We start from the raw sequence: 16240 nt of genomic DNA on the forward strand, positions 1-16240 counted from the left end.
TATAATTTGCCATTCTGGATTACTTGCCCAATATTCCCCTATATTTTCCTTATTATAATGAGCAGCATTTTTTTTCAATGAGAGGAGATTGAAATACAATCAAATGAGTTTGAAGGTGAGTGGTAAACACTACTCAGTGTTTCTCATTGGAGAAGGTATTCCTCAGAGGAGGCAACCGGAATCCTCCTTTGACTAATTCCTGATTATTTTAGGGTCAGAGCTGGACATGGTCTTAAGTTTTTTGAAAAGGATTCTGAGGTGTCAGCCTATTTGTAAATGATCACTTTCTAGAAGATGGGATCTTTAAGATGCGTCTTATTTAATTATACCCAATAGCTACTTAAAGCTTTTATGTCTTCAGATCAATTCAAATGGATTTGTGGCTGCTGTGATGTAGTTAATTAAAATATTTGCTTTAATTTTCAAAATTCTGAGTTTCTACCTTTCTTGAAGGGAGATACTTATTAACTTGTTTATTGATAAGTTTATCCTACAAGTAAAACTTGATCCTTGTGTTTTGAAGGTGGTGAATATGTTGTGTGTGCTCTGTACACAGCTACCATAATAAACTGATGTTTAGCACTTGCATTTATTGAGATTGGGAAAGTACATCAGTTTTTATTTGTACAATTGCACCAAAAATTCTTCAAGCAGGTAGTTCATTTATGTTTGATCTTTTTGGCATACTGCTGCGGAAAGAATTTTCCCAAGGTTGCTTGTTCAATGAATTACATTGGACAGTTGTAACGGGTTGCAATCTTAAAGCAGAGAAAAAAAATTTAAATGTAATATTAAAAGATATTGAAGCTAAAGCTTACAGTTGTCTCCATTTGTCTCATTGGCCATGGCCTTTTTCATTTGCAAGTTAAAGCAACTGTAATTGGTGTTAATTTACAACATATTTATTATTTTTTAAAACAAAAGATGTAAACTCCTTCCAACAAACCACAAAGTGGATTGATGATGTCCGAACAGAGAGAGGAAGTGATGTCATCATTATGTTAGTGGGAAATAAAACAGATCTTGCAGATAAAAGGTAAGATTCTTTTCAATAATGCTAACTGCATATAATAAAGTGCTGTGCTAGTAACTAATTAGTTTGTATTCTTCCTCATCTTCTCACAACTTTTCAATAGCTTCCTTTATTTGTAGGTAATTACTTGCCCAGCAATCTTCATGCATGTACTATAAGTTTATAGGTAGGGAAACTTAATTTTCTTCCTTGATTTGTGTCCAGTTGTATGGTTAGGTTTGTAAATTTGTTGGACCTGTGGACAGACATTGAATTCATAGAAAAACAACTTTCAGATGTTATTTTTAACATGTAAATATTAATAGTTTTGAAGTAAATATTTAAAAGTTAAAATAAGTGAAAGGTCACTTACCTGGATTGCCATTAAACCATAAATATAAATTCTTTACTCTAATGTGGAATCTTTTGTCAACATATATATGTCTCTGTTACACAATTTTGACAAATTGTACCATTGCAAGTAGCAGCAAACATTGTGCAGCAAATCAAATGGGCTGATTCTCTTGAATGGTCTTTGTCAGTGTTATTCCAATAGTTCTAAGTGCATTTTCCACATACTTTCCATATCTTTATACCTATGAATTCAAATTACTATCTGCATTTTTTGTTTCCATTTTAATTAGTTTCTAATAAGGTCTTGAAATTCCTCATGGTTACATACATTTTTGGACACAGATTAATTAACCTCCAGCAAAGAATTGATTGCAAAATAGATCAACCTCAGACATAATGGTTCAAATAAAAAATAATTCTGAAAGTGTGCTTTGACTGCCACTGCCAAAGCACAATTTTTTTGTCCTATTTGATCTTTTGCAACTATAGCCTTTCAACTACATCCTAAACATAGTTGTTTTTCCTCTATTTGTCCATCCTAAGTGATTTCCCCTTCTTCCCAATTACTCCCAAGAAACATTGATATTTTGAATTGTATTTAAAAAATATTTTGGGTTTTTCTGGATCTTGCAGTCTTTTAAATTAGGATTGTAGCTGTCAAAGCCATGTGGTTTTGCCTGATCGATGAAAGGGACTGCTGAGAAAAGGGATGCTATTACTTATTGTAATCAATGTTAGTTATTTCTAAGTCGTTTTTAAGATACTGCATCACTTTTTTTTCCTTCAGAAATATTTATTTTGCCTAAAATAATGCTAGCAGATGAGAATAGATAACTGGAAGGACAGCGGATCAGGCACCTTATGCGAAAAGAGAAATTGTCAATGGCCGTTGTCCTTAAGGTGTCTACCCATGACCACTTAGGTTTCCTCCCTCATTCCAAAGACACATCGGTTAATAGTGCACATGGGTGTAATTGGGTTATGTGGGCTCATTGGGCCAAGAAGGGCTGTTACTATGTTTTATCTCTAAATAAAAAGAAAATTCAGTTCAATGACCTGTTATTCCCCTGAAGCATTGACTCGGTTTCTTTATCCACAAATGCTACCTGACCTAGTATTTTGTTTTTATTTTGTCTTTCTATGAACAGGACTTCTTTGTCTTTTAGTATTTGTGGAGAATTCTGCTCATCCATTGGTCCTGTAACATTTGGATAAAATTGTCACCTAATTTTTTTGTTAATGGGTAAAACATTTACCTTCTCATTGGGAGTTCTTGAATCATGCAATCCACCCCTTTCATTAAGGACCTTTTTATTCCAATACTGTGATTTAAAAAATGATATAAGTAATCAGTAGGTTGGGCAGATTTTGTGGAAAGTGAAACGGAATAACCAGGTTATGCCAGTCTTAGTTTCTTCCTATCAGGACTGTTCCCTTTGTCCATTCTTCCATCACCTTATCTATAAATTACAACTAATTTCCTTTTCCCTCTTTCCCAGTTCTGATGAAGGATATTCAAATCAGAAATGCTAACACAGTTTCTCTTTACAGATGCTGCTTGACCTGTTGAATGCTTTTTAACATTTTCTATTTTAATTTAGATTTCTTGCATCTGGTATAATTGAATTTTCATTTACCAAAATAGGGAATTTATTTTTTTGTAGAGAATTTTTGACTTGCCAAACGTGATGTTCTTTACCATGTGCAGTGTCAGCCAGAATTAACTTCTAATCTTGCCTCATCTAAAATCAGGTAGCCACTAACTGCAGCTTTCTGTAATTGTTCATTTAATTTGACAGCAAACTATCATCCAAAATGATCAGCAATTGGAATAGTGTCTTCTGCCAATTGAAATTGGGTAATAGCAGTCAGCAATACATTCCTACTCACCAAAGTTCATCTTCACTGGTGTTCCCCAATGCTGTAAAATTCATTGTCAACCATTACTTTATCTGCTGCAGGCAAGTTGCAATCGAGGAAGGGGAAAGGAAAGCCAAAGAACTGAATGTAATGTTTATTGAAACTAGTGCTAAAGCAGGCTACAATGTAAAACAGGTAAGTGAGAAATAGGGCACACTGCAGGGTTTGTTTGTTTATGTGGCTACAGAGGAAAACCAAAGCTCGTCTTTAATACTGGTATTTGTGGGTGCTGGGGTCTTGCAATGAGAAATCGGCTATCAGTGAGCATTTTGCAATGTGATTAAAGTGACATCCAGGGATTCTAATCTTTGGGGTTTAGGCTGTAAATATATTTGATGAGTGAAGCTTTTATTAACTTCATAATTTCAGCATTTGGGATATTGCTCAGAAATCTTTTCATGCAATCTGAAGAGGGAATCTCAAACTTTTTTTGATTTAAAATCTTGATATTTTCCTTTTAAATGTAGCCCAGAAATGAGCAAAAACTGCAGTGTTCAAATATATATGTGCATTGTTTTAAAGTGTTTGTTCTGTCTTGCCATCTGTCCAGGCAAATAACAACTGAAGAAGGTGAACAGAGAGCCAAAGACCTGAATGTTCTGTTTATTGAAACCAGTGCAAAGATAGGCTACAATGTCAAGCAGGTAGAACTTGCTATATCCATGGTGTGCCATTTGTAGTGGTGTTTGGTTATCCTGCCTTCTGCTAGATGATTAATTGCATGGTACGAGTACGAAGTAATAAAAATATTGTACCTATTCAGTTAGTGTTCAAATCTAAAAATAACAATAACTGTTAAGACAGTTGTGCACTTTTTGGAAAAATACTTATAATTCAAAACTTAATAATTTACTGAGATTGCTGTTAAAATGGTTGTCTTAAAATTATTTCTGTGTATTTTGGCCTCAAACTTCTGTTTCAAATTGGCTGCTTTGTAGCGATTTTAAAAACTTATATTTGGTAACCACCTTAAATTTTTATTGGTCACTTGTTTCATTGCATATTTTCAGTAAATTGCGATTTCTTTAAGACACTGGTGGAACTAAGTTTCAGGGCTTCTGCTTCTGCTTCTCTTCTTGTGCGATGATTGCCTTATTAAACTTTGCCTTCGCAGGTTTGTCCCAATCAACTCTGTAGTTACTGGTAATTCCACTTTTACCTTCTGGTGGGGCTTGCTGTATAATGTCATGTTCACAAAGGTTTAATTGTAAACATTTTAAGTTGCACTTTATCTTGCATGGTAGCATATCTAGTTTTGTTTGATCCTAATTCGTAGGATATTTGTTCTCTTACTCCAGCTCACAAGAGGTTGCCTTTAAAATGTATTTTTAGTGCAGAATGGCTTCTCCCATTAAATCTTGTACCCTTGCTTTACATTTGTGATATCTAAGAAAAATGCAGCAATTTGGAGCATTTCACAGATCTTTATCTGATCATGATTTGTCAAATCTTGTTATCCTTATTGCAATATTAGGATGTGCTCTCTATTGCTATAGCTTTTCATGCTGTTTTTTTTTTGAAATATGTGTTGAGCTTAGGGTAACGCATACAAAATTGTGGAGGAATTCAGTAGGTCATCTATGGAAAAGAATAAACAGAGGATGTTTTAGTCTGAGACCCTTCACCATTCCTGAAGGAGGGTTTTGGCCAATAACATTGATTTATTCCTTTCCATAGATGCTGCCTGACCTGCTGAATTCCTCCAGAATTGTGCATGTGTTTCTCTGGATTTCTGGCATCTATGGAACTTCTGTTTGAGTTATGTTTAATTATGTTAGGACTTGATAGCTTCTGCATCCATTGGAAATGGAATAAAAGCTTTCACTGACGTGGAAGATTCTCAGCTGATGCTTGCCAGATCTGAACATCTGGATCTTTCCAAGCTCAAATGTAGCAGGGAGGGAAAAACACATGCTAATACAGCAGAATGCTTAAACACTGTCACCAGTAGTAATTTTATTTTGTCTTGCCCATTTCACCTTTTGCCTATTGCAATTGTAAATTATACCTAAGATGACGTGGGAGAAAGCATTTGGAAGAATTTATTATTTCAGTGCAAATCAGAATCAGATTTATTATCCCTAACGTGTTTTGCATTTGCAGTACAGTGCAAGACAAAAGATTACCATAAGTTACAATGAAAAATACAAAACAAAATAGTGAGATAGTGTTCATTGGTTTATTAGCCATTGAGAAATCTGATGGCAGAGCTGAAGAAGTTGTTCCTAAAACCATTGAACGTGCGTTTTCAGGTTCCTATACGTCCTCCAAGAAGGTAGTAATGAGAAGAGGGCATGTTCTGCATGATGAGAGTTCTCCATGGATGAGTTCGCCAGACTGTTATGCAACCTATTAGAATGTACAAGTTTGCTAGTCTTTGGTGATATACCAACTCTCCTTAAACTCCTAATGAAGTAGAGCTAGTGGCATGTCTTTGTGATTGCATGGATGTGTTTGGCCCAGGATAGATCCTTGGAGATATTGACACCCAGGAACTTGAAGCTGCTCACCCTTTCCCCTGCTGACTGACCCTGTGGTGAGGACTACTGTGTGTTCATTAGAATTCCTTTTCCTGAAGTCCGCAATCAGTTCTATGGTCTTCCTGACATTAACTGCAAGCTTGATGCTGCAACACCATTCAATCATTTGGCAAGCTAATGGCATCCCGTTTATTTCCCCCCTCAACATACAATGCAAACAAACTGTCATACCTTGACTATTATGGAGATTTCAATTCTGCAAATGCTGTGAAATTATATGTATTTATTTTGATAGTATCTCTATTGTAGCTAAAGGAATAGTTTGATAAAATGTTGAGGTAAGCATTTGACAAAATGCTTCACATAACTGAATGAGAAATGTGCAACTCTGTTGTATTTTCTTTCCTCCAGAAGAGAGTGACAATAATCTTAGTTTATTATTTAAAGAATTACACATTCAATCTAAAAGAACAAATTAACAACATGCAGCTACATTATCTCCTCTTGTATTTTTTAACAGTGCAGCTAATTCTTAAATATGTCATGCAGTATCTTTTTTGAGTATGTTAACATCAAATTTTATGCTAAATTAGATATTGACATTACAAAAAAGTAGTTTTCGTTGTAATGATATTACAGCTGTGTTGATAGTGAATAATATGCGTAACTTCCTTACTATTGTTCCAAGTGTAGTAATTCAGAAATAATTTGGCCACATTCCAATTAACTTGTCCATGCAAGATAAATCTGGCATTCTCTGGTAGCAGAGATTTAAATTGAATGAAAATGATAAAGTAGAATGTGTATCAGGAAAATGATCAGGAAAAGGAGAGTTAGGTTAATATTTTGGTATAATTCCATTGTTTTCTGACATTTGTGGTCCCTCTGCAGTGCATGAAAAGCAAGAAACTGCAGATCCACTATTACATCTGATACTTTTTTCAACTTTGAGACTTATTTTTGGTAAATGTAACTTCCATTTGGTCTAAATTCAAATATTTATGAATGCCATAGTTTCTAAGAGAATTAATTTCTTTATCTTGAAGTATGAATATGGTACTAAAATAAAGAAGATTTCTATTCAATTTTTAAATATAAAATAAGTATTTACTCATGGCTGAATACTCACATCAACCCTGTGTGGAACAATTTTCATGATGGAAAGATTCATGACAGCATTGGAGACATGAGAATGCAGCATTCTTTGTTGATCATGATGACAATAAGAGAGATAAGATGCTCTTTCAATTGGAATTTGAAAATTGCACGAAGTTTGGATGATATGAGTTTTTGTTGGCCTGTCTTCAATAAGCATTTGATTATTCCTTAATCCACAGAAATTTTGTACATCTTTCAGCATGAGGTTCAGCAATTTCTCTGAGCTATTACTTGTCTTTAAGTTTATAAGATAGTTTACACTTTCCTTTTTTCAATCATGGTATCCACTTTTTATATCACTACCTGACTATAGATGATGCATTTTGTCACCTAAAATGTTACAATATTTAGAATTTGCCTTGCATACAAATTGATTGCACTAAGCATTTGTGACCCTTGCCACTCACCTGACCACTGTAAATAATTTCAGGATTACATAAAATAGCTGAGTGGAGACACAAATGACCACAGGTGCAGGAATCTGAAGCAACAAGCAACCTGCTGTCAGAATTTGGCAGGTCACGCTTCATTTGTGGTGGTGGTGGGAAGGAATTAAAATGAATTGTTGACATTTCAGGTCCATTTACACCCCCCTGCCCACCAGATGCTGTTCAACCTTTTGAGCTCTGCCAGCAAATGGTTTGTTGCTGCATTCAATAGCAGTTAGACCAAGTTTATGCTGTTCCCAGGGCACTCTTCTCACGTAGAGTTGAATGCAGCTTTATAAAGGGCTGAGGTTTGGCGAGTGAACATAACTGAAACACTTCCCAATGCACAAACCACCAGCATAAAAAGCAGTTTGTTTGCTCCTGGAACTTGAACTTTGCTGGGAAGGTCAGTGTTTAAAACCCATCCCCAATTGCTCTTTAAAGTTGGAGTTAATTTGCCTCTTTAGAGTAGTCCCATGTAACATTAGTTATGGATTTTTGTGAGTTTGATTAGAGTGAGGACGTTGAGTGTTTTGGAGGGAACTAGTTCTCCTGTCAGTCGCGGTTTTAAGGAAGAAGCTATGAAGAACTTCTGCAATGTAGTTTGTAGGTATTATCCATTCAATGGCCACTTTATTAGGTATAGGAATAGAACCCAGTGTTTTTTTTTGCTGCTCTAGCCAATCCATTTCAAGGTCCAACAGGTTGTGCATTCAGAGATGCTTCATTGCACACTACTGCTGTAATATATGGTAATAAGTTGCTATTGCCTTCCTGCCAGCATACACAAGTCTGGCCATTCTCCTCTGGCCCCTCTCATTAACAAGGAATTTTCACCCACAGATCTACCACTCACAGGATGTTTTGTTTTTCACACCGTGCTCTGTAAACTCTAGGGACTTTGCATGAAACCTGCAGGAGATCAGCAGTTCCTGCAATACTCAAATACCCATCTGGCACCAGCAGTAATCCCACCGTTGGATTATATTTCTTCCCCATTCTGATGTTTGTTCTGAACAGCAACTGACCTTTTGACCACGTCTGCAAGCTTTTATGCATTGAGCTGCTGCCACATAATTGATCAGATATCTGCATTAATGAGCAGGTGTCCCTAATAAAGTGGCCACTGAGTGTATTTCGGCACTATACCTGAAGTTTACAGCTTAGCATCACCGTACAAAGACCAATTCCAGCCCTTAAAAATAAACATTCAACAGGAAGTCAGTATCTTCAGATAGCTGTCAAAAGTGCGCTGAACTGAAAATTAAGTGAGTTGCAGGTTTCAGAAGTGTTGTAGGTAAGACTTTTCCCAATATCTTGTATCAAACATTGAGGGTTGTAGGTTGATCCATAGCTATTTCTTTCAGATTTTTTTAAAAAAAGCTTTAACATTCTGCTTTTCTTACAGCTTCCATACAGATAACTAGGAATTTATACAGCCTTGTATGTAATCTTATTCTTAATGTAGTTTGCACAGAAATGAATTTTGGATATCTTTTGATGAGCAGTGGATTCTTGGACACGATAGTGTGTTTGTTTGACTTGTTTTACGGGATGCACCACAATTTCTTAATTTTGTTTTTCACTCCTCTGTGTATTACCTACTTGTGGTGAACTACATATACCTGTCTGGACATGCCCCTCTGCTGACTGCTCCTGTGGCTTCTCCCACAGACCCCTGTATAAAGGCAGTTGGAGGCACTGCTCCCCCCTCAGTCTCCAGGATGTTGTGTGGTGGTCACTTGCTGCTAATCGTGATCTCTTGCAGCTAATAAAAGCCTATCGTTCGCCTCCCGTCTCCGAGAGTTATTGATGGTGCATCCCTACTTGAACCCAATTTTGTTACCTGTCTCAGTTAGGAGCCCATATTTTAGAAAGTTGTATGAAGGTGATCAGATCTCAATTTTTATATTAAACATACTAAGCCTTTTTCCATTAAACTTTTGAGCTAGGTATACTAGATTTTTGAGTTTTTTCCCAATCTGTTGGAAGTTATAGCGCTAACACCATTTCTCTTCATTTTAAGGAAGAAAAGGCATTATGTGCTGCCTTTTTTAGGAAGTAGAAATTATAAAATTATGCAGTGTTCAATAGTGAATTGAGTTTTTAATACATACATAATAGATCTCATTAATCGGGGGCCAACAGAAAACTCCAATGGGGATAGAATTTCCTAGTGAACAACTGATTGGAGTAACATGCGATTATAGTAAAATTCTCATGATCTAATAGATTATAGGTATTTTATGAGTACTTGTTCTCAATATTTAGGTCATTATAATCTGCACCTCTATTTTCCTCAGAACACAGCAGCAAATGCTGAATGCTAAAGATAACAATTATTTTATTGATAGTGATAAGGCAGAGATCTATTCTGTAATTTTTAAAACTCAAAATATGCTTTATTCATAATAATAAAACAAGAACAAACTGTGCAATGCATTTCATTCTTTTAAAAAATATAGAAACATAGAAAACCTGCAGCACAATACAGGCCCTTTGGCCCACAAAGCTGTGCCAAATATGTCCATACTTTAGAACAGGAGTAGGCAACCTAAAGCACGAATGATTTTCTAGCATACATTATTCATTAATTTGAGGCAATACATAAAATATGGGAATTATCCATTTAAATACATCTAGTTAAGTTTTTTATGGCATTTAACTGGTCTACTGTTTGCTCATTAATATGCAATCCAGTGTCACAGGCAAAAAGGTTGCCGACCTCTGCCTTAGAACTACTTAGGCTAATCCATAGCCTACTTTTCGAAGCTTCATGTACCCATCCAGGAGTCTCTTAAAAGACCCTATCATTTCCGTTACTGCCAGCAGCCCATTCCACGCATTCACCACTCTCTGCGTTTTTTTTTAAAAAAAACTTGCCCCTGGCATCTCCTCTGTACCTACTTCCAAGCACCTTAAAGCTATGCCCTCTTGTGCTTTCAGCACCTATTACATTCCTACACGTCAATACCACTGCTGCCACTTGTGGCCCCTTTAGAGTGGTATACTACTACCATAATTGAGGGGTTTCCTCACCCAACCTGGCCATTCCCTCTCCAGTAACAAGAACCTTACACTGGTTCTTCCCCACTGAGCCCTTGTGGTGCTGCACCCAAGCTTCAGTGCATTCCTCAACACGTATCCTGCAGCTGCCAATGTGCCAGTTGACGGAATTCCTCCATAGATATCTCAATCTGCTGGCGGGTCAACAACTTCTGAATAGACCAAAGGGCTATTCCTTAGTTAATGCTGTACCTCAATATTGGTTCGCCCTACTGTATAATTAGTAGTGTGCTAAAAGTAGATGCTTTCTTCAACTTGCATTGCAAAAACACTGGTAAATACTTCTGAGTATAACAGTTCACAATCAGTAATACATTAGCATTGTTTTTACCTGTATTGGAATGTACATTTATTTCTTAATCAGAAATATTGAAGTTTCCTTTAAATCAGTTCGGTGATTTTTTTCCCCCCTACAAAGCTGACTATGCAGTGCCACGTGATTAGAGTTAAATGTTCGAGTAGTCGGCAACTAAAGAATGGGAAGCAAAGGTGATGACAGCAATTCTAAGCAGTTGTTAATATCATCTGTTGACCTCTGCGGGTGCTGGAGTAAAAGATGATGCTACTTGGATATAGGAAGGATCTGGATTCTATCTACAATAACCTTCTGCTTTCTATTAATCAGTCATTCTTGCATGCCAATATGTTAACTCTTCCATAATTCTGAAATATTTTGTCTGTAGTACCAGACAATACTATTATCTAAATTTTCTGAGAAAATTTAAACCTGCTTGCTGCTCAATGTCATTTGGTCAGCCAGTCTGCTTGTCTCGCTAAACTTGCATATTTATTGATTTGATAACTGGATTGGCTGTGGGAAAACTATGTGCTCACTGCAGTTCAGTTCTCTTTGGTTTTCTGCAACAAAGCAATGTTCTGTCAGCAGTTCTGTGCTATCTGAAAAGGACTAGCTCTGTTTAAGTCATCTTTTACGATTTGCTTTGGGTATATCTCCAGTAATAACCTACACATTTTTACAATTAAAAGAATTATTCATGGATGCTTTTTGTGGTAAAGTTGGGCTTTTTTGTGCTGTTTGCTGTCACCTTTAGTGCTTTCTAAATGGATTTATTCAGTGTACTGTTGAATATTTATGAGTTCACGGATCCCCATTATTTTGATAAATTTGTTTGCTTCTTTGTGTCTTCGAAACCAGTTGATTGTAAATTTGACTTGTTAATTCAAAATTGCATTCAGATTGAATGTTTTTCTGATTTTTTTTAAAAGGATGCAGCAATATTTTCCAGAAAGTGTACTTTTGCCAGATTGTTCTGGAATGGAACTATAATGCTTCTGGCATCTGCACCTCTTGTTTAAACTTGAATAGAAGATGTAACATTAAAGTTGTAATAAAAATCTTAGTTTCTTATTTGTGGCTTGCTGAACTCTTTGGGGATTTGGTTAGTCAAGGATACAGGAACGGACCAAATTAAAGGGACTGATAGAGATATTTTCCCAATATTTTTGCACCTATTTATGCCTCCCATCACACCAATCCATTTTTAAAATTCATGAAATGTAAGTTTTTATTTTTGTGTATCTCTTACCGTAGCTTTTCCGGCGTGTAGCTGCTGCCTTGCCTGGAATGGAAAGCACACAGGACAAGAGCAGGGAAGACAGTATCCTTTATTTGCTTTGCACCAGTAAAATGAAATTGAACTTGGTCTTTAATACTTACAGAACTGTGGGGGGGGGGGGGGGGGAGGCAACTAGATAATTTTGCTTTTTGTCCTGAATTTATAAACTCAGGAGTTGCATTATCGTTTTCTAATATTGTGAGTTCTGCTGGAATTTTTAAGAAGGGAAATTGGAAAGTTCTAGGAAATTGTATGAAGTTATTCAGAAGTAATCTCTTGCTGGATGTGAGTGACACAAAGACTTTTAAATTAATTCAATATTAAAGTTCGCAAAATAAAGATTTCTCAACACTCTAGATAACAGCTTTAGGGACTACCAGCTGTCACAGAATCACTGAAAAAGCTCCAACTCTGAGCTATGATGTTATCAGGCATGTATGTTGGGAATGAGGTATGCATATTTTTCCAGGTTTATGCAAGTGGGGTTTTCATTCAAACATGTTGGGAACCATTGTTTCAATGCATGTGTAGTTTAAAGCTGGAATCACAAGTTTGCTGTCAGAACTTCAGCCCGTTCATTATAATATAGGAAGGTGTGAATCTGTTTATTCAATACATTTTATAAAATACCCGGAATATGTTGCAATTTGATGGAGTCTTGATGCTTTATGAAGCTCTGAATTTGTTGAGTTCTTTGGTAATTGTTAATGATCAGCCCTTCTTTAAGCAGAAAGGCTTTAAAATGTATGGTAAACTTTCCCTTAACACAGATGACTTTCAGTGATTGATATAAAACTGGAAAAGACCCAAGAACAACCAGTCAGTGAGGGAGGATGCTCCTGTTAATACTGGTTCTAAAGCCCACTGCTTATTTGTCATTGCCATCCACCACAGTGTGAATATTGGCTAGTAATCTTACCCTGTTGGTAAAGTATTGCAATTCATCATTGCTGGCTGTCTTGTAATTGATCTATTAGCTTCACAAGCACAAATGTGGAGAAAATGTCAGTGTCTTCATTGGAAATAAATACAAAAAAATGTAATTGCCAAAACTCAACCTGCATCAGTTTACTTTTAATTGGAAGACACATTTAGTTCTTTGCATTGTATAATATTGCACTTTTAATGATGGAACTCTGTAGCTGTTTAGTGTAAAGGACAGTTTATGCAGATAACATCTGAATGCTAAGTGGCTTTATGACAGTGACTACAATATCTGAACAATGAGACACCAGTGAATTGGATCTTTTTAATGCTTCAAAATGATAAGTTTCTCAACCAAATCTGTTAACTAAATTTCATGTGTGCAAAGAGAACTTGAAAGCATACATCACTTGTAGTTTTGCTGAAACTGTTAGTATTTAAACCCCACCCAAATCATGTCTATGAATTCATGTTTCCCCATTCCTTTATCGCTTCATCTGGGCCCAACTTGTCTTTTTTCCCCTAAATTTAGCCATCAATTAAGATGGCGATGGCCCCTCAGAAATGCACTTACAAATAATTAAGCATAATTTTGAGATAATTGCATTTGAAAGGGCAAAAAGTAACTGAAGACAAACCTTTGTGTTGCATAGGCTGGAAAGTTCTCTTTACTCACTTGCACACATTTTAAAAATAGAATGTCCTCTAGCATACAGAGATCTCTTTCAATTGTGCATTTGAAGGAAGGAAAGCATTCACATGCAGAATTTGTAAAATTATGCATCTTCTATTAATTTTTGTTATAGGGCTTCCATATTGTTTAGGGTTTTGTAATTCTGCATAGTTGGTTTACTTACCTGGAATAATATGATTTAGGATTTTTATTTAAGAGGATTGTTTATCTCCCCTCTAATTTATTTCTGTGCTCCAGTTTTTTTACACTCTTTTAGATGAGTGTCACTGATTTTATTATTATTTTTGTCATGTAAGGATTTTCAGCATAGAACACTATAGCTTTGTCTTATGACTTTCTTTCTAATCTAAGCATCAAAGCATGCTAATTGTTTGGTGGGGTTGGAGAAACTGTTTCTAGTTCATGCTGTACACCACTTTTACTGTATTTTTACTGGAGAAAGTAAAACCACACGAAACTATCCAGTTAAGATTTTTTGCATCCTTTAAGTGCCTACACCTCATGCGTTGTTAAAGTAGGGCTGCAGGTATAGTTGGTTTCACTGTTGCTAAGAATCATAATTCTGCCTTACTTATGGTGTGGCATTTACAGGCACGAAGATTTCTTGGTCTTTACAAAATCTGACCGGTCTATCACACTTTGAAATGTTGCCTGAAATGGCTGCTTTTCCCCCTGCATGCCGGAGCTGTAATGTATTGCAGATTTTTTGCTTATCCATTTAGATAACTAATTAGTTCTTAATTTTCCTACTGAAAATACTGTAAGACGGTGTGGCTTGGGTTCTTTATATACGTTTGCCATTTGTAATCCTCATTTTTCTTGGAGTACAAGAAAATAACACTAAATGGATTGCCCATGCATTTTCTTTTCTCCACGGTATTTAAACAATCATTAAAGCTCAACTGGGGAAGTTGTCTGGCCAAACAAGAGCATGCTGATTTTTATCAGAACTTCTTTATACACTGACAAAACTAACAAGCTTGTGAACAATTTTTTGGAGAGCAGCATTTTTCTTTTATGTATGAATTAAAAATTATTTCACAAGCTGAGCTCTCAAGGCTTCTGTGGTGCAGTAGTGTGCAGTTTCAATAGTACTGGTTTTTGAACAGAATATGGCTTACTTGGCTTGACTGTTGTACCCATGCAACTGTATATTCATTACTACTTTTGCGTATGTCTTGTTACTATGATAACCGGAAGTTAAAAAAGGAAAATTTTGTCCTGGAATATCACTAGTACCTCAGCTCTGTTTGATAATGTAAAATAAAAACCCAAAGCCTGAACAAAATAAACACCTGCCTATTCAAAGTAGTTGACTGCTGTTTTTTGCTTTTTATTTCTTATGATTTAAACTGTCGATGTTACAAGTGTTTCATTTATGATTCCAATATCATTTGTTCTTTTTACTTGATAATAGTCATACATGAGGGTGCATTTTGGAGGAAAGGCAAGGGATAACCATAAATGAAAATTGAGTATATAGTTTAGAACCAAAGTGAGGTGTGTTTGTATTCATTATCACATATTTTCAATGCAAAATCTTCCACAAATGTGAGAACTAAAACAAACCCTGTTTCAAAGTTGCCAGAGTCTGTATTTTTTTTCCCATGTTTCTAATATTTTGATTTAGCTGTGTCAAAACAGTACTATACTAAGCTACTTTGTGCATTTGAGTTTTCTATGGCAGCTTATCTGGTTTTCCGTCCTTTATCCAAAATTTTTGTCCCTTCTAATTCATGTAGACATTTTCATTTTATTGCCAATTTATCATCCTAAAGTCCAATTCACTGCTCAGATCTGTGCTTTCTTGGATCAACTTTACATTAGTTCTAAGCATGTGTTCTTATATTCATAGAATTTCCAGTTCTGAATTTTTCTAGTAAAATGCAAAGTAATTCTTGATCTACCAATAGAGGCATAGTTTTAAGGTGCTTGGAAGAAGGTTCAGAGGGGATGTTAGGGGTAAATTTTTCACACGGTGGTGTGTACGTGGAATGCACTCCTGGCGACGGTGGTGGAGGCAGATACAATGGAGTCTTTTAAGAAACTTGGGTAGGTACATGAAGCTTAGAAAAATAGAGTATTTGGCTGTAAGGTAATTTCAGGTAATTTTGAGCAGTTTCTAGAGTAGGTTACATGGTCAGCACAATCTTGTAGGCCAAAGGGCCTGTAATGTGCTACAGATTTCTGTGTTCTATACCCTAGCTATTTATTATCCTCAGGCTTAACATACAAGGTCTCATGACCTGTTGTGGCTTGTTAATGGTATCTTTTTCATATGTGTATTTGATAATGGAATGCGTCCAGCACAAGTGTGTTGTTCATTCCTTTTATAGGAAATAATTTCGTTATGCGCTCAAATTTACTTGAGTTGAATAGTTTGACCACTGTTGGCATGAAATCACCATTGCAATCTTATTGACGGTTCAGGTGAAGCCAAAGGTAAGAATTGGCATAGGTCTCTCATGTTAAGAAGCATTATTTATATTATCTAGGTGAACCTATTACATATAATTGTTTTTAATATAACACTATCCCTGAATTAATACATTCAAAATGAATGATTTGTGGAAAGGATGTTTGTAGAAAATCTGCACACTGACATTGAGTCATTGGCAGTTTAATTT

The 16240-nt window shown here is 35.9% G+C and overlaps 1 protein-coding gene across 6 annotated transcripts in view; it reads left to right on the forward strand.

The window, feature by feature from the left end:
* Nucleotides 1-14939, forward strand: part of rab6a (RAB6A, member RAS oncogene family) — a 92366-nt gene extending 77427 nt beyond the window's left edge. For 4 of the 6 annotated variants that reach the window (XM_059963949.1, XM_059963945.1, XM_059963948.1 and 1 more), the window contains 4 exons: nucleotides 925-1036; nucleotides 3328-3421; nucleotides 11971-12037; nucleotides 12777-14939. In XM_059963949.1, the coding sequence (XP_059819932.1) occupies nucleotides 925-1036; nucleotides 3328-3421; nucleotides 11971-12037; nucleotides 12777-12841 (338 nt within the window). In that variant the 3' untranslated portion in view covers nucleotides 12842-14939. Of the gene's footprint in view, nucleotides 1-924; nucleotides 1037-3327; nucleotides 3422-3836; nucleotides 3931-11970; nucleotides 12038-12776 lie in introns of all 6 variants that reach the window. The other 2 variants (XM_059963947.1, XM_059963946.1) reach the window with 1 other exon arrangement.
* The last annotated feature ends 1301 nt before the right edge of the window (nucleotides 14940-16240 follow it).

This window comes from Hypanus sabinus, chromosome 3, assembly GCF_030144855.1.
Source record: "Hypanus sabinus isolate sHypSab1 chromosome 3, sHypSab1.hap1, whole genome shotgun sequence".
NCBI lineage: Eukaryota > Metazoa > Chordata > Chondrichthyes > Myliobatiformes > Dasyatidae > Hypanus > Hypanus sabinus.